The sequence below is a fragment of the Acomys minous genome (genome assembly GCF_964271855.1).
Source record: "Acomys minous genome assembly, chromosome: 8".
Classification (NCBI taxonomy): Eukaryota; Metazoa; Chordata; class Mammalia; order Rodentia; family Muridae; genus Acomys; species Acomys minous.
This window is the reverse complement of record NC_140489.1, coordinates 10983552-11004957: the sequence shown is the minus strand read 5'-3', so window position 1 is coordinate 11004957 and position 21406 is coordinate 10983552. Positions and strand designations below refer to the sequence as shown.

General features: G+C 48.5%; 2 protein-coding genes across 4 annotated transcripts in view; one reads left to right on the top strand and one right to left on the bottom strand.

Moving 5' to 3' along the window:
• WARS1 (tryptophanyl-tRNA synthetase 1) overlaps positions 1-7075 on the bottom strand; it is a 34206-nt gene extending 27131 nt beyond the window's left edge. Inside the window, exons 1-3 of one of the 2 annotated variants that reach the window (XM_084792950.1) lie at positions 6980-7074; positions 6092-6200; positions 1778-1949 (exon numbers count right to left, since the gene is read on the bottom strand). In XM_084792950.1, the coding sequence (XP_084649076.1) occupies positions 1778-1888 (111 nt within the window). In that variant the 5' untranslated portion in view covers positions 1889-1949; positions 6092-6200; positions 6980-7074. Of the gene's footprint in view, positions 1-1777; positions 1952-6091; positions 6201-6979 lie in introns of both variants that reach the window. The other variant, XM_084792949.1, reaches the window with a different exon arrangement.
• Positions 7076-7177: 102 nt separating this feature from the next.
• WDR25 (WD repeat domain 25) overlaps positions 7178-21406 on the top strand; it is a 138458-nt gene continuing 124229 nt past the window's right edge. Inside the window, exons 1-2 of one of the 2 annotated variants that reach the window (XM_084791756.1) lie at positions 7178-7229; positions 10969-11794. In XM_084791756.1, the coding sequence (XP_084647882.1) occupies positions 10997-11794 (798 nt within the window). In that variant the 5' untranslated portion in view covers positions 7178-7229; positions 10969-10996. Of the gene's footprint in view, positions 7230-10398; positions 10563-10968; positions 11795-21406 lie in introns of those variants that run through there. The other variant, XM_084791757.1, reaches the window with a different exon arrangement.

Genomic DNA, 21406 nt, shown 5'->3' with positions numbered 1-21406 from the left:
AATGAGAAAAGCAGCTAAGACAGTAGTAGGCTGCTTCCTTAGAATGTGCCACATCCCACTGTCCCTCCCCCACCCCAGAGGAAATGAAAGCTAACCCTCCCCAACAGGAAGCTACAAAATTAACTTAATCCCAAACACAATGCTAACCCTGATGTCTTTGACTAGCATAGCAAAGGCCGGACAACAGAAACCAAGGAAGGTGGCAGGGAAAGGAAAAGCACGCAGGCTCTCCTGATGGCTCAGCTGTCAGTTTCCGTAGTGTAATTACACCTGCACTAATAATGTCCTAACTAGACCTGCACTATAGCCTAGCTACCGGAGGATGGGAAGTGAGAGCCAAAGCAAGAATCCCTATGGCCACAGCCACAGCCTTAGACTTGAAATTAAGAAAGGACGGAAACAGTGGGCACGTACAGGTCCAAACCTGTACAAAGAATCATCTGCAAGAACTGAAAGTATCTGCGCCCGAGCAGAACCGGGGATAGGCTGGAAGACACTGAGGCTGCTGGGATTTTTATGGCTGTGAGGGCTGTATCCTTGGATTCAACTAACCAGAACAAATTTATTAAACACAAAAAATTTCTTCATTTGTACTTAGTAAGTAGAGATTTTCATTTTGTCACTTTATCCACTGTCACCTTGACAGGCTCTAGAAGTGCCCAGGAAATAAACCTGGACATGCCTAAAAGGCGGTTTCTACATGGGGCTAATGAAGGAGGGAAGACAGACCCTAAATGCAAATGGTATCACTCCATGGAGAAAGAGAGCCAAGCACAAACATCTGTTGGGGGTTGGTCTGATGTATTTTGATGCTAATTAATAAAAGGCTGTTACACCTGGGCAGGGCAAATGAGATGTGGTTAAGGTTCCTGTGCTTGGGGAGACAGAGAGAATCTTGGGAAGAAGAGAGACCTGAGGAGGAGAAGGTTGCGCCATCATGGGTTAGGTGGAGGAGAAGCACATGGCCAGCGTGGATGGAGGATTTGGCCCAGATGAAGAACATGAGCAAGTATTTGGGATTATGGATGGGAGGTAGCTTGATAGAATTATTAGAAGCAGATGGCATGGGATTGAGGCAGGGAGCCCATACCTGCCCCACTATGGGAAGTAGTTTAGAGGATTGATACCTGCCCTGCCCCAGGTTAACTAAGGCTATTCTAAAATATAACAGGTGTCTGTGTCTTGATAGATTGCTAGCAGAAAAAACTGCTGTAATAATAAGTATGGGCCTAATAATGCTTATTTTTAGGCCCATACTGATAATTTAACAACAACAAACATCCATCTCCACCTCCTGACAGTGATCCAATATGAGCAGCTGCCTTACAGCCTGCCTTCCCTGCCTGAGCCAAAACAAAGGTCTTTCCTTAAGCTGTTTTTGTCCCCAAGTTGTTAAAGTAACAGACACAAAAGTAACTAATATATTCTCTAAAGATATAACAAAAACAAAAACAAAAATAAAAACAAAAAAACCGCAAACCAACCCAACCAACCAAACCCTGTGGAGCATCACAACTATTTCCACTGAGTCCATACAGTACTTAGATGGCCTAAAGTATAGGGCAGATCCTATGTGAATCCTAGACTGCTTTATGTGAGGGACTTGGTCATCTACGGATTCTGGCATCTTTGAGGATTGGGGACCAATTCCCTACAATACAAAGGCCTCTGACGCACAGGCATAACAATGACACTGAACTTAACAGACTATAGCCAGACATCTGTGTGGGTGCAGAGGCCCAGGTGCACGTATTGGAGAGTCCAACAAATCACCTACTTTTGGTGCATTTCCAGCTTTGAGGGACCTCACGCGCTCCCCTTGAGCAGCTATGCTGTTGAACAGCTCCAGCGGAGAGGTGCAGGGCTCACCACTGGGCATGTCTGTCATCTTCTAGGACCGAGGCCTGCAGCTGCCTAGTGGGTAGATTCGTTCAGCAGTTGAGACAAGACTCTGTGGAGAAAAAATGAAATGGGAGATGAGGGTGGGAGCCCTGAGCAGGTTGCTGCAGCTGTTTCCTTTCCGGTATTCAACCTTCCTTTCAGAAAAACGTGGTAACTGAACTTAACAGAGAACAGGGTAATATGACATTAATGTAAAGAGATAAGGAGAAAATTTGGGCCATGCATCAATGCTGACGATGAGAGCTACAGGCATTACTGGGAGGTCTAACCTGCGACCAGCAGGGGAAGGCCTTCCTGGTAAACAGTGAGTTGGCACATCTAGATTCCAGAAGGGGCACGCACGTGTGCTTGGAAGACCACGCACCATAGTAAGAACAAAAGACACTTCGCAAAATCTAACTTGCTCTTTATCTTTACTGCCTTGGGAACAAACACACGGGCCTTTTCAGACATAGAGAACACAGTAATGCCACAATGGCACCCTCCTGGCCAAATGCTGTGCTTTCCCAGCACATTCCAGGTGGAGGAACAGGTCCTCTGTGTTCTGAGTTCTAGACCATTAAGGACCATGAGCCTTGTCGTCACACATGCTCCCTCACGTAAGGCTGGGAAGGTGTGCCTGCCCCTTCTTTCTACTACTCACTATCTCTAGTTCACTGGAAAGGGTGAGGACTGGGCCACCTGGAATCCTGTTGGGTCAGTCACTTTCTTCTCTATAAGATGGGAACTCTAGAAACTTTTAAACTTAACCTCAAGGGCTGTTATAGAAACAAAGAAAGAAACTGACATGGAACACACTGTGGACTGTAAGCAAGATACAAGCGCACCTCCAGTCTTGTTATTCCCAGGCTTGGGAGTGGGGGCTCTGGGGATCCACCCCACACAGCTTGGCTTACCTTAGAGGGGGAGCTGCAGCCTGTGCTGGACTAGTAACTCCAAGCACCCTGACCTGGCACTTTGCTCTGAGTTCCTTTATGCACCAACTCACCAGAATCTTGCGACAGATCTGTCTTCCCCAGCTCATAGACACAGAACTGAGTGTGCACCCTGACAGGATTCTTGAGGAGAGGCGAACAAATGTCTTTCCCCCTCTGATAACAGGCTCAAGTGAGGATACTGCCGAAGTCCCAAGTGCTGAAGCAATGAGTGCTGTGCCCTGCTGGCCTCCCTACCCCACTTTGAACCTGTATGTTTGACTGAATGGGTGACTCAGAGGCAGCTGTATCACCAAGGCCCACCCCAGCATGGGTGATGGCTCAAGAGCGCACTGCACAGCCTGTAGGCCGAGGGGTGCTCTGAGCCTCTTTCCCAGGCAGCTGGGCTCCTCAGAGTCTCTCAGCAGTCCTTATTGCTGATGCATGCTTGGGGGTGGGGAGGATCCTAGGGAGTCCGGTTAATTTCAGGGATTTCCTGAAGCTATTAAGTTATTTACTTTCTGAGTTTAATGAGCTTCCCTCCTGCAGGGTGGGCCCTTTACTCCTCTCTGAGTACATACTGTTGTGTCAATACCCTGCATCATAACAAGCTTCCCTGCAGGACCGAAGCGTTTATCTGGAGAAAACTGCTACACAACGCATAAACATAAGCTAGGGCGCTCTCAGCCACTGTCCCCACCTACCCACCTCTCAGAGTCAGATGCACAGTGGAGATACCATTTGTTTGTATTTATCCATTTGTTCAATTTGTTTAACGCCACCATTTTCATACAAGGCAATGACGCCACAATACTCAAACCAGGATGGGACAGCGCCCATTGGGAATCATCTCCTCCGATTCCCAGAGGAAGTGTGGTGAGAGACTAACAAGGCCTTGTGGCCCAGGGTGGAGAATAAGGAGAAACCTTCCCAGTGCCTGTTTCTGTGGGTCTATTTGCTTGGATCAGGTGACAAGGATGAAGGCAATAAAAATGACTTCTAGATATCCAGTCTGGAATTCCCCAGCGTCTTGAAAGAGCAAGCTGTAACTGTGCATCCTAGTAGCTCGGGGAAGCAATAAGAATCTGCCTGAGGTTCAAATCCAGAGACTGAGTCAGGCTCTGATGCCAGGGTCCATCTCAGTCACAGGCTCCCAGAACCTCCGCTGCTCCTCCTGTTCAGGATGGCTCCCGCTCCTTTGCTTGCCTTCTGCTATCTCTGAGACTCAACCTCAGCTCTTCATAGCTTTTCCTAACCCCTGTAGCCCAGATAGCACTCTCACCCTGTGACCCTGGAACATTCCTATCCTACCGTTGCCGTGGCACTTCCTCTGCTATTGAGTTAGTTGAACTTTAATTGTGGCGAGGGTGTGCGCCAGCTTTATGTCCGTGTATTTCTAGTATCTGCTATGAATGACGCTACTAAATCAGCAAGTTCACCCTTTTCCTCTAGGCTGTTCTCTTCTATCATCTTTGCAAGTGCCAGTTTTAGCTGAGCATGGTGGTGTACACTTCCGGTTCTAGCTGAATAGGGGACTGTGGTTCATTTTAGGCTAGCCTGGGCTACAGAGTTAATGTCAGCTGTCAGCCTGGGGTTATATAGTGAGACCCTGTCATGAACTGCCCCCAACCCCACAAAAGACCCCTCCAAATCCAGCAAACATAAAAATACCACTCTTTGTTCTAGCTGACGGCGGAGCCAGTCAGGACTACGGCTATCTCTGGTTTCATGCTCTGGCACGAAGCCACGCCCATGAGATCTGGGGACAGCTAGGCAAACTACCTGGGCTCTCCTCCGGTCTCAGACATCTAGTTGGTCTCTTTGCTCGCTGTAACATCTGCCCTGTCCTGGTTATTCCTGGACTCCCCTTTGCTTACCCTGTTCCTCTACAAATGTGGGGACTCTGCAAAGACTGCAATCAGCTGTAGTCACAATCACATTCAACTTTTAGAAAAAGTGCCAAGGAGAATAAGCGAGTGAGCCTGGGACAGTTAGCCTCTTCCCAGTGCAACAGGGTTGGAGAGAGAGACAATTTCTTGAGTGAATGCTCTAGGAAGGGTTGAGCCGCAGAAAACAGAGCTCCCACCTCTTCCTTACCTCACGCCATCACACCCTTACCTGCGTACTGTGTGATGAATTCTCCCCATCCTCCCTTACTTCTGCTTGCTAAGCTGTAGAGTTAAGCCTAACTTCAGAGGCTTAGCCTGGAGTTCTTGAGCCTCTTAACGCACATCAGCAGTTGCATATTTGTTGGATGCACAGGATTTGAGGAGTGCTCAGGTTCACCATTTTACGGAGGAGCCAAGATGCCAAAAGGTTAGGGAGCACCGTCTTAAGCACTTACCACATCAACTCCAGATGAGGAGTGGTCCCTTTACTAAGGAAATGCCATCTTATCCAACTACTAATGCAACATGGAAGAAAAGAAAGGTTATAACCAGGAAGTAACCTATTATTCCCTGTAACAAAAGTACTGGGATGGTAAAATAATCAAACTGCCTAGTTCAGAGCAACCACAGCAGGACTTTGATGAGAAGCCAGCAAAGGCTCCTCTGCCCTAATTCCCCCCTTTTAGGAACTCTATTCTGTGGCTCATTTGTAAAGACACCCCTTTTCTGGATGAACACAGTGGGCTCTTAAAGAAGTTTCTAGACATCTTGGGACTGTGGCGTCAATGAGTAGGTAACAATAACTTCAGACAACATGGTCCCAGAAGACAAAACCCCTTTAGAACAAGAAGTTCTTTACATTCCTAAACTCAGGGTCGGAGGATGGTAATCAAAGTTATTTTTCCATCCAAAGGCACTGGGGATTGAACCCAGCGCCGGGAACATGGCAAGTAAGCCTTTTAACACCCATACTATGAGCCCAGCCCCATGAGAACTACCTTAAAAGAGAAAGACACTAATTTACAAAGACGGACATTAGAGACCTGGTTGTCACAATAGCAATGCCAAAGTATTCACTGACTGCTTAAGGAGGCCAAACCACCTGGAGCTCTGAAGGTGCTGAAGGACAAGTTCTGAATGCAAAGAGGCCACCGGGCAGCGCCTGTGTCTACTCCTCAAAACCAGGGTATCACCCAAACTTGGGTCAATTAGATGAAATAAATGCACAACATCGCAATACATAGGCCTTTCTCAAGTCCAACACATTCATCTAAGGTAGGTCAAAACAAAACAAAACAAAACAAAACAACACAATACAAACAACAAACCACTAAAAACAACAGAAAGCAAGCTCCAAGCCTAGCCAAGAAGGCAATACATACATACCCTGGCTCTGTGGAGTCCGAGGCCCCTGGTCACACTGGACAGTTAAGCAGATGAGAATGCCCAGGCAGGGTGGAGGTTTTTAATATTCTCCCTTTTTCTCTTTCGGTTTCTTTTTTAAAAAAGAACAGACTATTGTTTTTCTTTCCTCCCTTGCCCCACCCTTTCAGTTTCCCTTACTGAGGATTTCTTAGAAATCACCCAGGTTATCAGAAACATTTTAGCCACTTGGCCAACTTCCTTAATAAGCAAGTCCAGCCAATGGCTGTTTGGGCAGGGGGAGGAGGAGGTTGAGACCAACCACACTCTCATGAGCCCAGAGCCACTGGCCATTGCATCAGCCGTTCCTTTCTTCAGGTTGACCGCCATGTGACCTCCCAACCCTTTTCCTTTCCCGTCCCCACGCCCACAGCATCATTGCAACTGTGTGTAGTGTAGCGTAGCGACAAATGAGGGGGGCAGGTCAGCCTGTACATTTCCTGAGGCAGTCCTACTCTGCAGCGGTGCACTGCAGTGGGAACTCCGAGGTCAGAGAGCACTGGGTTTTTAATCTTGGGTATAAACTTGCCATGAAACCGTGGGCAAGTAGCGTTACTTCTCTGCTTCTCTCTCGGATTTCTCATCTATGAAATGGGCACTAGGAGCTTTTTAAACATTTCGTGAAGGGGGTTGCTGGCGATCCTACAGGGCAAAGCCCAGGAGGTGGGAAACGGTTGACAGCCTGGGTGGGCGGCACCGCCGCAGCCTCCTCGCCACATGCAGTGCCGGTGCCCAGGGACCAGCGAGCCCAGTTCGGAGCTGGACCCTTAGGTCTTGGCGCGCGGGCGGCAAGCCCAAGGCCCTGGAGCCACCTCGGCGTCCTGGCGCAGTGACCACCCTCTCCTTACTTACCGGGCCCCGTTCGGCCCCACCATTCAGCACTGCAGGTTTAGCCTCCGGTACCTCCTAGGCGTCCGTGTAAACCCCATCCGGCTGGATCAACTTCCGGTCATGGCATAATGCCATTGGTTGTCCATCCAGGGGCGGGACATAGCATGTCTCTGATTGGCTGAGACCCCGGCGTTGTGGTGGAACGCGAGTGGGTGGCCCCAGTGCTGGCCGGACCTCTGTAGGGGTTGTACCCAGCGCTTCCGTGCGTGTGGTGAGCGGCGGGCCCGGGCGGGAGGGGGCCGGGACCTGGCGTCCGCGTGTTTCCCCACTTCTTGGCGCCGGGCTCAGTTCGCCGCTCGCCTTCCGTTTCTTCCCATTTCTCCGTAGAGGGCTGCGCTCTGAGCTCTTTACCCATTACCGCTGATAGCTTGGCTAACTTCATCCTTCAAAGCCCGTGTCTGGTGGTTATCTTTATGTTTCCCCTCGTGGATCTTGGCCTCTTGGGCAAGATCCGTGTTTTAACTTCTGCCCGCATTAGATTCAACATAGAATCAAACACAGAGTAGGAAACTAGGACCTGTTTGTTGAACGGGAAAATCCTGTCTTAATTTCCTTAGCCTCCTGTCTCACCAGCCTGTGGTCTACAAATATGTCTAGATTGAGGGTTCCTGGATACCCCGCCCCACGTATAGGCGCCCCCTTTAGTTTTTGTAGTTATTTTTTCTTCAGTTCTCATTACCCTGTCTCCCAATTTGGCCCCTTCCTCTTGGTTTCACCTCCCCCCCCTCCCCCTTCCCCTGACATTATTTTGAACTTAGGTACAAAATGGCAACCATCCCCTAAGTTGTGTGCCTTCCCCTCAGCTCTCAGCTTTCTTCCTTCATGTGTGTTTTCTTGATTCACCCTTGACTCCTCTCAGTTGTCATTGGTTCTGTTGTTTCGCCTCAGCACTGTGATCACCGTGGTTCACTCAACCCCTCCTAGAGTGTCACAGAGGTGTAAGTCTCTCTGAGGTCTGCCTCAGCTCCATAGAAAGATGCAGTCCATGGTCCAGCTGCCTTGTCCCCCTTTCCGTTTCTCCTTTTTAGTTCGTATGGATGATGACGTCTGGGTTACTAATGAAGTGGGGGATGTGTTTGTCTCCCTGTAGCTTGTGAGTGTGCCGAGGGAAGGGTGTCGTTTACTGTCTTGCCTGCCGTGGCATATGCTGAATGGGTGAAGGAAACCTGCATGTTGTGCAGTGCCTCAGGCATCTAGCTTCTTGAAGTCATTCAGACATTTTTGATGCCCTGTGGGAGTTAATGGGCCACACCGTCCTCTGATCTGCTGTAGGCCTCTCTTGTGAGTCTAGCCTGCTGACCACTGGGTGGCTGGAAATTTCAGGCTTGTGACTGACCTCAATATAGCCTGGTGGTGGGAGTCTGATGGGTTCCCTTTGAGGAACCAGGAGATTGGCCTCAAATCCCTGCTGGATATGTAGAGATGAGACTATTTGCAGAGCATGGTTCTGTGTGTGGTGTGTGGTTTTAGTTTGGTTGGAGCGTGGATGACTAGTTTCACAAGTCCTTTTTAGAAAAGGACTTTAAATGTGGACACTGTTAATTGTCTGGACTCAGCAGCTGGTGGGAACGGGAGCTGCAGGCGTTGAATGACTAACAGACCTGCGTGGCAGGGGTCTGAGGTGAATAGTGCCATTAGGGGATAGGTGTGGAAGGGTGCGAATGGGATGTTGAATCCCAGCGTTGTGATATATACCGTAATCTCAGCCTGAGACAGGCTTACAAAGTGAGGTCTTGTGTTAACAGTATGAGGCTGGAGAGGCTCACCCATTAAGAGCACTTGCTTTGAAATCATGAGGACCAAAGTTCGGATCCCAGCACCCCTGTAACATGCCAGGCAGTACGCATTACACACTTGTCTGTAACCCAGCCTCAAAGCGATTGGAGACAGGGAGATCATGCCTCAGAGAAATAGAGAGTGAGATGAGGTCACAGGACTCGTCTTCTGGCCTCCTTGTATGTAGAAGCACAGGTTTGCACATCCACACGGGTATTCCTGCACTCACAGTACATACACAAATATAAAACCAAGCTGGTCCATGGCTCAGCTTGCACCCTCTCTCACCTCTCCCTCTGCTGGCTGTGATGTGCTTAGCATCCTTATTTTCTTCCTGCCCGGACTGGCTGTTCTCTTTCTTTATGGAATTAAAATAATGAATTCACCAGGTATGGTGGCACATATCTTTAATCCCAGCATTCTGGGAGGCAGAGGCAGGTGGATTGATGTGAGTTTGAGCCAGCCTGGTGTATAAGGTGAGTCCAGGACAGCCAGGGTTATACAGAGAAACCCTGCCCTCGAAAAACCCAAAATATAAGTAAGTAAGTAAGTAAGAAATAAATAAAATACTGAATTCTAGATCAAAGCATCTCTTACTGAGAACTAGCTGATAACAATTTGTGGTGGCTCAGAATTCCAGGAAGAATTGTTAAAAGGAAATTCAGTATTGTGCGAACCTGTGCGTTTGGGGTGAAACAAACATTTGGATGCCATGATCAGACTTGCTTTTGGCACGCGTGGGTAGACTGTTGCCTTAGGACCCAACCCTAAACTTTGTGCATGCCAGGCAGGTGCCCTGCTGCTGCTCCACTTCTTCAGAAGTGTGTTTTTAACCACAGGGCCTTACTATGTATCCCAGGGTGGCTCTGAATCCGTTACTGCTCTTGCCCCAGCTTCACAAGGTGTGGGTTCGTAGGTGGGCGCCGCCGTACCTAGCTCGTTGCTGGTGTCTTCCTCTTCCCTCTCTTCTACTTTCTCCTCTCATTCTCCCTGCTTTGCAGTGCTGAGGGGTGAACCCCAGAGCCTTGCCTGTGTTAGCAAGAGTTCTGTCAGTGATCTTCATCCTAAGCCCCACACGGTTTCTATTTTTTAAAATGATATGTTTAACCAGGTAGTGGTGGCTCAAGCCTTCAATCCCAGCATTCAGGAATCAAAGGCAGGCAGAGCTCTGTGAGTTCAAGGCCAGCCTGGTCTACAGACGGAGGCTGAGGGCAGCCAGGGCTACACAGAAAAACCTTGTATTGGGAAAAAATTTACATGGTCTAACTAATTATGTCTAATGAAGAGGAAACCCATTTATCTTTAAATATTACTTAGGTTTTTATTTATTATATGATGTTTAAATTTGGATTAACATATAGATCTCCCCCAACATAATTTCCTTTAAAATTTATTTCTTTGTATGGCTAGGCGAGCACATGTATGTCAGTGCACATATGTGGAGGTCAGAGAACCACTTTCATGAGTTGCTTTCCTCTTTCCACCATGTAGCTTCTAGGAATCGAGTTCAGGTCTTCAGGGCTGGCAGCAAGCACCTTTAACCCACTGAGTCATCTTGCTGGTCCAAACATCATTTGTTTTTTATTTTTCCTTTTTAAAAAAAGGTATCCTTTCAAGAGGGGCATGGTGGTGCATGCCTTTAATCTTAGCACTTGAGAGAGGGGCATCTCTGTGAGTCTGAGGTCAGCCTGGTCTACAAAGTGAGTTCCAGGACAGCCAGCATTGTCACACAGAGAAACCCTGTCTTGAAGCCCATCCCCCCAAAAAGGTATGCTTTCTGTTTTTAAGCTTTCTGTGTAAGCATATATTGTTGGTGTGTGGGTCTGTGCATGTGCGTGCCGGTAGTTGTGGGGGTCAGAACGGGCCTTGGGTCCTCAGGAACTAGGGCTGCCTGTGGTTGGGAGTTGCCTGAGGTAGGTGGGGGACTGACTCTGGATCCTCTGGAAGAACAGGGCATACTATTAACCACGGAGCCATCTCTCCTGCACCAAACATCATTGCTTTGTGTTAAATATCTGTAATTCCTTCTTTTTAGCTCTTTTGAAAATGAAACCTTCATTCTTTATGTGCTTGTGCTTGAGGACTTTGAAGCCTCCACCTCTCAAGGGACCATCCTGCTCTGAAGTACAGAGCTATTCTCTCATTCTCAGCTGCTGATTCTTGACCTTGTTTAGTTCTAGGAAGTCGCCTTTGTGTGTCCGCATGGCCTCGCTGGTGGCATATGATGATTCTGACTCAGAGCCCGAGCCCGAGCCCGCTGGAAGGATGAATGCTGAAGGCCAGCTGAACGAAGCCTCTGGTGTGACCAGACCTTCTGGGATGGAGTTTGTATCTGCTCCTGTGGATGTAACAAAAGAGAGGGCACAGCACACAGGGGACAGTCCTGATGAAGACCCAGGGGGGCATCGTTTGCCGCTGGCTCGGCTCTGGAGAAGAGACCCGGGGTCTTGTCCCAGCCAGAGGCTGCAGTGGCCCTCAAAGGAACCTGATACCGCCTTCCCCACCAGTAAGCCTCCTCGTCCTTCTCTGTGGATGAGCCGAGCTCCAGCCAGCCACGTGCCCCTGGCAGCTGCCTGCCTAAAGCCAGTAAAACCTGATTGGGACACCCTGAGGTCATCATCTCATGCCCAAAGCCAAGTTGAAAGCATCACTGGAAATGCCAGCTCTTCACAGAGGAAAAGGGGTGAGGACTGTGTGGTTCCCTATACCCCCAAGAGACTGAGGCAGCTGCCGGCACCGAATCCAGAAGCCAGTGGGGCCAAAGACATAAAGCCCCCAGGACCCCCTGCCAGATGTGCCCCAGCTCCCCTCTATGTGCCTCCCACAGCGTCTGAGTTCATTCAGCCATATTTGAACAGTCAGCACAGAGAGACTACGGTCCCCACGAAAGTGCTTTTCCACCTGCGAGGCCACAAGGGCCCTGTGAACAGCATCCAGTGGTGTCCAGCCTTTTCTAAGAGCCACATGCTTCTCTCTGCGTCCATGGATAAAACATTCAAGGTAAGATAAGGGAAAACAGCTCTCAGTGGCTCTTAGGATCAGAGTCAGGCAGGCAGCAGGTGGGCACAGGCTTCTTACTCCCTTCTGGAAACTTCTGTAATTCTCCTTGATATGTTTGAGAGAGAGTTCTCTGTGCTCAGCCTCAGCTCTTTGGCCTTTCCTGTTCCATCCCTTCCTTTCCCAGTGCTGCCTTGCCACAGCACCACAGTGTTCAGAAGGACCAGGTGATGGTGTTTTACTTCATTTTATAATAATACATTAAAAAAATTTTTTTTTGAGACAGAGTTCTCTGTGTTTCTGTTCTGGAACTTTCTCTGCAAACCAGACTGGCCTCAAACTTCTAGAGATCTGCCTGTCTCTGCCTCCTAAGTGCTGGAATTAAAGATGTGCTCTACTACCACTCAGCATAGTACATTATTTTAACCCAAGAATGCCATAGTTCATTTTCTTTCCTGTTGGACATTTTGTCGCCTTCCAGTAGCACAGTCCCATGAACTACACTGTTGTGAGCACCTGGTTCTAGGGCATTCGACACCTTCATACAGACATGCACACAAGCGAAATACCAATGTATGTGAAATAGGAAAAAAAAAAAAAAAAAGCAAACCAAGCAGCTAAAGTTGTCCTCTGACCTTCACATACAGGCCCACATAAACACAAGTGCACCTGCACATACATGCATTCTTGCACATATACAACTATAAAAAGCCACCGCAAAAACAAAACACCTATTGCAGAGCTGGACTGAGCTCATGCTGGCCTCAGCCTATTCTATCCTCAGCATCCTTAAGACCCATTTATCTGAGTCTTTCTATCTGCAGATTGTTTTGAGCCCCAACCCACCAACCCAGGAGACATTTTCTCAAGCGAATGGAGGAAGACCCAGATGCTGGGAAGCGAGCTACGGCTGTGGGTGCCAGTTTTAGATGAGCATATTTACAGATGGCATAGAAACCCGTGTTTGGCTCCAGCATGGTTGATGCGCTCTGCTCGGTTCTCTGAGCCAGGCTTTGGTGCTTCTGCAGCACTGGGCTCTGCGATCAGTGTGAGTGATGTTCAGTGTTCTGGGGTGGCTGACAGGGTATGGGACCTGTCTGAGGGTTTCAGTTGGCCTGTCTCTTGGCAGTATCTGACTGGCTCTGGAGGACACAGGACACCCCTTATCTTTGAGCTCACCTGATTGCTGGACTTTTTCCTCTTTTGTCCTTCCTTCTCCTCTGCTTCTTTCTTGACCAGTTTCTACTGAATAGTCAAGACCCAGCTCAGATTGGGACCGATGAACACTGCTTTTCCATCCTGTGGTCTTGGGTTGGGCAGTGTGCCAGGAGCAAGAGATGCATTGAGCCAGATGGTCCTTCTTGTTGTGACTAGAGAGGTGACAAACTGCATTTATGTCTATTCATCCCTCTTCCCACACTCCCCTGTGCACTGTCCAGTGTTTGAATGTAGGGGTCCCTGCCTTTTGGATGAGAGCGGAAGCAGCCTGGCCTCCTTCCCCAGCCCCTCAGGACTAAGGTCAAGGCTTTGCAGTGGACCGACTGGCCTGTGCTGTGTTCCCTGGGAAAGGCCTGAAGGTTCGCCAGCCGCACAAACACCTCCATGAGCTGTGCCCACAGTGTCTAGTGTGCTCGGGGCTCCTGGGGGACTTAGCTGTGGTTCTAGAGTGCTCACTAGAGAGGTGGGAGGGCAGCCTGGCAGACCTGGGGACCACAAGGCAGCAAGAAGGTGGGAGGGATCACTGTGGCTGTCCTGCCTCGAGCCTAACATGCTGCCTCATGGAGAGATCAGATGTGTCCTCATGGGTGCCAACCTGTTCACTACCTCTGAACTAATGGGAGCCCTGTGGAGTGGACCTAAAGGCCCCTTGGCTACCCTAGGTCATTACTGACAGGAAATTTCAGTTTCCTAAACAGACACCATAGGTGTCTCTTGTTTTTTTGAGGTTTTTGGTGCTGGGGGCTTGAGTCCATGACCTTGAGCATGGAGGCAAACACTCTACACTGAGCTATGTTCACACCCCCATGAGAATTTTTTGTGTGTGTATGTGTGTATGGATGGATGGATGGATGTACGCGCGCGCGTGTGTGTGTATGTGTGTGTGAGTCTTTTGAGATAGGGTTTTTCATTGTCTTGGAACTTGCCATGGAGGCTATGTTGGCCAGATGGCATGTCCCGGGGATCTACCTGTCTCTGTTTCCCCAAAGCTGGGATTACAAGACTCTGTGACTTGCCTGGCCTTTCCACATGGATTCTGGGAATTGAATCCCATCATTCTGCTTGTGAAGCAAGCATTTTACAGATTGAGCCATCTCTACTCCCTGCTTCCTGACCATGATGACTTAGAAAAACATTTACTTTTGTGTATGTGTTTGTGTTGGGGCATGTGTCTGTTATGGCACATGTGTGGAGGTTTGGGGATAACTTTGGGGAATCAGATCTCCTTCCACTATGTCACTTCTAGTCATTGGGCTTGGTGGCAAGTGCATCTACTTGATGAGCCATTTTGCTCACCCCAAAGCTTTCTTTTCTTTTCTTTTTTTTTCTTTAAAGACAGCATCTTACTATATAGCCCTGGCTGCCTTGTAACTTATGTAGACCAGGCTGTCCACAAACTCATGAATATCTGCCTGTCTCTGTCTTTAGATGCTAGGGTTAAAGGCAAGGACCCCGTGCTCCACGATGTAGGAGCTCTGCCTGTGGTGAGGATGAACGTGCCGGGACTGGTCTGATACCCCATGGCCAGAAGAGGTCGCAGTTGGCCTGCTTGGGATGACAAAAAGCCCGAGTTTAGGCTGCGTGTAGGAGGCTGATGTGTAGCCGGTCTCCAGGAGGCGTGTGGGCTGCCAGTATTGATGCCAGCGTGAGATTCCTTGACTGCTAGGAAGCTACCTCCTGTCTAGCCCTCTGCAAACATCTAAGCCTCTGGGCAGAGACACATACCATCGCTGAGTTGGGGCAATACTGACGATGGCTGCTGGGATCAGTGTTTCCTCATTGTCTTCCCACTGAGGGCTCCTGACAGTTCGGGCGTCTATAAGCCAGAGGTGAAAGGTGAACTTGATCTAGAGTGGAGGCTTTACTGAGATGCTTGGCAGTTTTAGTGATTGGGGTTGATTGGCAAATGCCTTTTGTGTAACTGGGCCTCTGAGTCAGTTAGGAATGCAGAATGGATAGTAGGACCGAGCAGCTGTGATGGGAAGATGGGTTAGGGCATGGAGGGCTCAGGTGGGCACCCACCCGCTCAGCCTGGAAGTCCTACCTAGGCTGCAGGTTGGTATGTGGCCTGCTGAGCAGCACTGTTTTCCCTCTTGATTTCACTGATGCCTGTGGTTATAAACCACAGAAAACCTGGTGGGTGTAGGGATTTATTATGTGTGTCCTTGGTCTTTCTGAGCAGTAAATGAGGTTGGATGTGAACACCTGGGGTAGGACCTGGCATGTGCTGCTGGCACTCAGAGTGCTGTGGATTTGCCCCCTTGCCTGCGAGTGGTGGTGCCTCACTGGATCAGTTGCTTGACAGGCTGTAAGCTTTGTGAATGCAGAACCACACTAGACCCATTTTTATATTTTCTGTAGCATCTGGCATGAAATTTAGTACATGTTAAGTAATCAATGAAGATTTAAAGACATTTTCTGGATTTCACTGCTTTGCTTTAGGAAAGCTTTTTTTTTTTTTTTTTTAAATCCTGTGTATGTGCATGCAGAAATCCTACTCACCTCTAGGGGGCACAATAAGACTTACTATCTTTGGCCCATCCAAGCTTCTAGAATGTGGTAGAATCCTTGACTCACAGTAACATTTACTGAGATGATTTTTCTCTGATCCGGAGTAGAGTAGCACCGTCCATCTGACGGATGTAAAAGCCCTGAGCGCCAGGCTTTCATTGCCCGAGAGCTCAGCTTTGGAGTCAGGAATTTCAACTAGGCACATTACGGTGGAAAGATGTGTATTTTAATATGTTCTAAATGTTCTGTGAGCTGTAAAATATGCTTATATTAGTTTTGAAAAATTTACAGCCAGAGCAATTAAGTAAAATAAAACAGTGAGTCACAGTCTCCGCGCCGCTGCTCTGTTGTCTCAGGCGCTGACCCTGCTGCCCTCCTCTGTGAGCTTCAGGGCTTTCATGGCTGGAATCCCAGCACAGACGCCCTTCATACTTTCTGTTCGTTCCCCCGGGACCTTACTGCGCTCCACATGTTTGAACACCCACCTCACGTAAAGGTAGAATTCAGCCTTTGATGCCTTTTCTGAGGGAAAAAGCCAAACAGCCAGCTCTGCCTGCCTGTCCAGCAGCCCCCCAGGGGACTCCCTGCCGCATGAGCTTGCTCCCTGCTGTGGCCCTGAGAGTTTCTACACAGGCAGAGCTATACAGAAAGCACATGAGTGAGGCGGCGTTGATTGGCTTTATTTGTTTTAGATTTTTTTTTCCAGTAACAAGCTTTCTTAACATATTTTTTTTTAAAAAGCCAAACTGATGCTTACTGGGGAAACTTGGCAGACGCAGATAAGTGGGATCCGAGGGAGAAAATAGACACCACTGCTGCGCTCACAACTGGGCCACCCTGGCCTGGCTGCTTCATCCCAGGCGTCGACACAGTCCAGCCGATCGTGTGTGCGCTAGCTTGTCGTCCATCAGATTGTCTTCTGTATTGTTTGCGGGGCTGGGGGTGGAGCTCAGAGGGGAGACGCTTACCTAGTAGGCAGGAGGCCAAACAAAACCCTCACTGAAAAACTGTCCGCAAACCTTTTTATGACTGTCTCGCTCCTCACGCTTGGCCTTGTCTCTTCTGTGTTGTTTCCTGTAGCTTCTGGAGTCCATTTTAAAGCAAGGAGTCCTGCAGCGATCACACTGTGCATAATTGTCATCTTTTCTGCTACTTAATGTAGTGAAGGTGGGCTGTGTACTACCGGGCTTCAGCAGAAGGCCCATGTGGGAAATGGAACCTGAACACTGGCGACCTTCAGTGCTGCTCTCCACTGCTGCTCAGCCCCGTGGTGACTTGGCGTAAGGTCACTTAGTCTCTGGTCTCCAGGTAGCACTGGCAAAATGAGAGAGTGCCTAATTATGAGGACTATTGCCGTAGATATGAAGAAAGATGATCTAGCTCAGTGCCTGGCATAAGTGAAAATTTACCCCCTGGTACCTGTATTGACTGGTTAAAACACAAATGTGCAAACCCTCACCTCACCTAGAGTCTTCCTACTTAGTGCAGTCCTACTTCTGTGAATCTCTTCGTAGTTTTTGTACATATGGATTTTAGAGGTTCATTCTCAGTCTTCCTGAGATAAATGCCGTTAGAGTTTATGGAGCTTTCTGAGATCAATAGTACCAAGCCACCTCTGCAGTTCTTTGGAGTGCTGTGTACTGCCAGGTCTTGCTGGGGCCAGTCCACTTGCCAGGTGTCACACTGCTCACAGGATGGGGACAGTTGCTAGACTCCAAAAGCCTGAGTTTCAGCAGTGCTGGGGAGGCCACCTCACAGTTGAGGAAAGGCAGGAGGGAGCTGTACTGCCCGCCCCGCACCCCAGGACAGCTGCCTTCAGGAACAGCTGAAGGCCCTGTGCCGGAGGCTGGTGACCTCAGCTGGTGCCTCCTCATGTGGATCGCCAGCTCCGTGGTAACCAGGGACACATGAGAGAATGGGGAGTCAGCAGCTGCACTGGGCCACCACATGCTGCTAGGCACAGTTTTTTAACACACTTTACCACAGGGGTTGCAACTTGTTCCCGGTTACACAGCAGGTATATGATGGAGGCAACCTGGGGAGCTGATAGGCTACAGAGATTGAGCAAAGCCAGCGAGCTGTTCCCTCCTCCACCTCTGGAAATGCCCAGTGGAAAAGCCAGCCGCTTCTCCCAGATGGGCCCGGCCTCTCCAGCTTCACTCCTTGGGCTCTGTGGAGGGGCAGGAGGAGTAGAGATGATTTCCATGGTGGCTTGGATTTGCATTTTTATATATTACAGGATCTTGCTGATTTATCATTGTTAGTGGATCTGATTATATTAGGCTATCTTGGATGTGCTTTGTAAAAAGTGATATATTTCACATTCAAAGACAAGGAATTTATGGGTCCAAGTGCCAGAGCGAGGGTTTAGTTCAGTTTTGAAAGAATTATTCTTGATGGATTTTTACGAAATGAGATTGAGAAGTGATTTGATGCGTGGAGTAAGGAGTCGTGGAGCATTATGCAGATGATTGGCAATTTATTCCGAGCACGAGGCAGATCTGTTGGAAATGAGAGGCGCAGCTGGGGAGGAGGTGCGGGCTGTGGTGGTGGGCGTTTGGTATTTGGGGAGTGAGTGATTAACAGTGCATCAAGGGTAATTAGGTGAAGGCGAGGAGAGAGTCTGTGTGTTTGTGTTAACTCGTGCACACACCAGCACATGCAGAGACCACGTGCCCTTCTTCATTTGACAGAGACCAAGGGAGGGAAAGGTGGCTGGTCCGGGGTACACAGTCCTGGACTCCATTTGCTCCTCTCTCTGCCTTCTCACCTCCAGGGAAGGTGAAGTCTTGTGTGTTGTTCCTCACGTGGCGTAGGTGGTTGATAGCCAGGCTGCAGCACCCCTGGGAAGAGTTGTAAGCTTCTGGGCTGGATCTTTCTTTCTTTTTGTGGGAGGTGAAGTGTTTCTGATACCTGCTTCCTTCTAGTGAAAACCGAGAGGAGTTTGAGGCTGGTACACAAGACGCGTGTTTCCCTTTGCTTTACAAGCTCGTGGTTCTTAGAACAAACCTTAGGTGACTAAATGCAGCAGCTCTGTGGCTGCCCCTGTGTGCTTTCCGCTCTCTGGGAGCCTTTGTGGTTGAACTTGACCAGTTCTGTGCACCAAGGACAGCTCACGAGCAAGTGCTGCCGGCGAAAGAAGGGTGGCATGAAGGTGCCAGCTCTGTCCCCGGGGAGCTAGTCTCATCCAGTCTCATCCAGTGTCATTAGGGGAGAATAGAGCAATTTGGAAAAATGCTTTTAATGTAATTGAAAAATGCAGATTGCAAAATTGGCACGCTTAGGAGTTGAGACAGTCTAGTGAATTATTTCTTGTTGCTTTTAAAACTTGGACACAGAAGACTCTTAAAGGAGCCTGTCTACGGCCCAGTGATGGTGAGGTTCTTGGCTTCTTACAAAGGGGGGTGGTCTTTTATTTTTCTTCATTGTAAAAATGGTCACATTTTACAAAGAAAATGGCAGAAATGAGAAACCTTAGTGCTCCCACTCATGTGTGACGGTTGTAAACATGTCACGATCAGCATTTTCTTCTGCCCTTTTTCCCTGGGTGTATCATCCGGTTTTAGTCACACCATTAGCACTTTTGTTGTTGATTTTTCATTTTTTTGAGACAGGAGTTACAGGTGTGCACCACAGTGTCCGGCCCATTGGCACTTTTTGTAAGCTGCACTACAAAATTTTGATATTAATTTTTTTGATAGCTAGTTGTGTTGGCATATGCCTGTAGTCTCAGCATTTGGGTGCCTGAGGAGGGAAAGAGTTTGAGGCAAGCCTAGGCTACATAAGCAAGACTCTGTTTCAGACAAAGCAAACACACACACACACACACACACACACACACACACACACACACACACACTTCATAGTAGTGATTTCCCCTCAGTATTACTAGAAATTTTCCCAATAAATGAAGAGAGGCGTAGATTGCGTTGCTCTTCATTCTGCCTCCTGCAGTTGCCTTTTGCTTGTTGTTTATTTTTGAGACAGGGTCTCACTCTGGAATTCACTCAGGCTCAGGTTGGCATGGAGCTTGTGGCATTCTTCTTGTCACAGCTTCTGGAGTGCTGGCATTACAGATGTGTGCCACCATGCGCAGCTGCCATCTCTTTCAGCCTGGGCAGTTTCTCTCAGTGTTGTCTCTTATGTCCTCAGTGGGCTGTCCGCTTGCTGCAGGCTCTTGTCATGTGCTCTGGAGGAAGAAGGTCTCGGGGTTTGGCATGTCCACTCCTGTCCCTTGCTCTTGTCCTCCAGTTTCACTTACTCCTGTCACCAGCGCATCTCTTCTGGGTACCCAGATGCATAGCATTCATTCCTGTTGCCCCGCAATGTTAGCTTGTGGCCCCACCACTGCCTATGTGCACAGTCTCCTTGTCCTCCACAGGACAGAGTTATTACCCCCCCCCCCCATCTGATAATTTAATGACATCTTGTTTGAGGATCAGATGAGTTCAGTCATGGACAGTGTGGTTAGACTCAGGCCTGGCACCCTGAGTATGCTAAATCAGTGGTTTGTCACTGGAGTTCCTGTCTATTAATCTCCTGTGGTCTTAGTGGCCCCTTCTCCAGGCAATTTACATGCTAACAATATTGACCCGCATCATATCCCACCGCCTTTCCTTCCCCCAGGTGGTATTTGAGTTCTGGTATTTCATTATCTTTTTTTTTTTTTTTTTTAAAGCAGGGAAGACCTAACATCTTTTGTAGTCAAGTCTGCGGACTTCTCCTTTGTAAGTGTCCAGCTGCTTTAGGCAGTAGCATGTCAGCTCATACCCTGATAGCTGTTATATAGTCACCTATATTTGACCTTCATCTGGCAATGATTAGCTTGAGCCAGTTTCAATTCTCGTCATTGGGTCCCAGGCAGGCCACATGGCACCGTGATGAATGTGTGCCGGGTGCCAGGGATCGATGAGCATATTAAGGAGCAATGCTGCCGTCCCCACCAGCCTGCTTCGTGATGCTCCCCCACACCAACACTGGCTACTAATGATTTAAAGTGACCTTCCCATCCAGCTTACTCTGCAGGGCATGGGTACACCATGGCTTTCCCAACCTTGCCTCAAAAAAAAAAAAAAAAAGCAATGTTTTTTGTCTCTAAAACAAATATACACACTATAGAGAAACCAGAAAGAGTAAAGGAGTGAAAAGGCCACTGTCTCCTCTGGAGGCCACAACTATAGACTTTTGGGTATATTTCCATCTGGTCTTAGAAATAATTTAGCGAGGTTTCACTTCCTCTATGCACCTACCCCGCCACCCTGTAGCTGCAGCCTGGAATGCTGTAATTTATCGCAATGGTTTTCAGTGTGATCTGAAAACCCCAGGGGTCCTTGAGCCTTTCCAGAGGGTCAAAACTATTTTCATAATCACACCTAGAAGTTATTTGCCTTTTCTACTCTCATTCTCTCAGGAGTGTAAATGGACTTTTCCAGAGGCTACATGACGGGCCCTGTTGCCATAGATTAAATGCCGAAGCAGATATTAAAACCCAGCTGTCTTGTATTAAGCCAGGCAGTAATGAAACCCACGGAATGTAAACAATGCCTTCTTACTAATTTCTTTATGCTATGGAAAAATCTAGTTATTTTTATAAGAAATGATATTTATGTTAACACATGGTGGATTTATTACTGCTAAATGTCCTTGGCTTTCTTCGCTGATGTGTTAACTAGCAGTAGCTGTCATGTTCAGAGTCAACAGCTCTTTGGGGCCCTCAGTCATTCTAGGTCGTGTGTGAAAGACCAAAAGGCTTGGTAAGTGCGGGTTTAAGTAACTTGCCGTCTCATTTGGGGGGTGGAACTGACTTAGTAGGAATGGCATCCTGTCCCGGCTCTGCTCCAGCTGTTTGCCTGCTTTCTGCTTGGGTAGATTCTAAACTGAGTGACA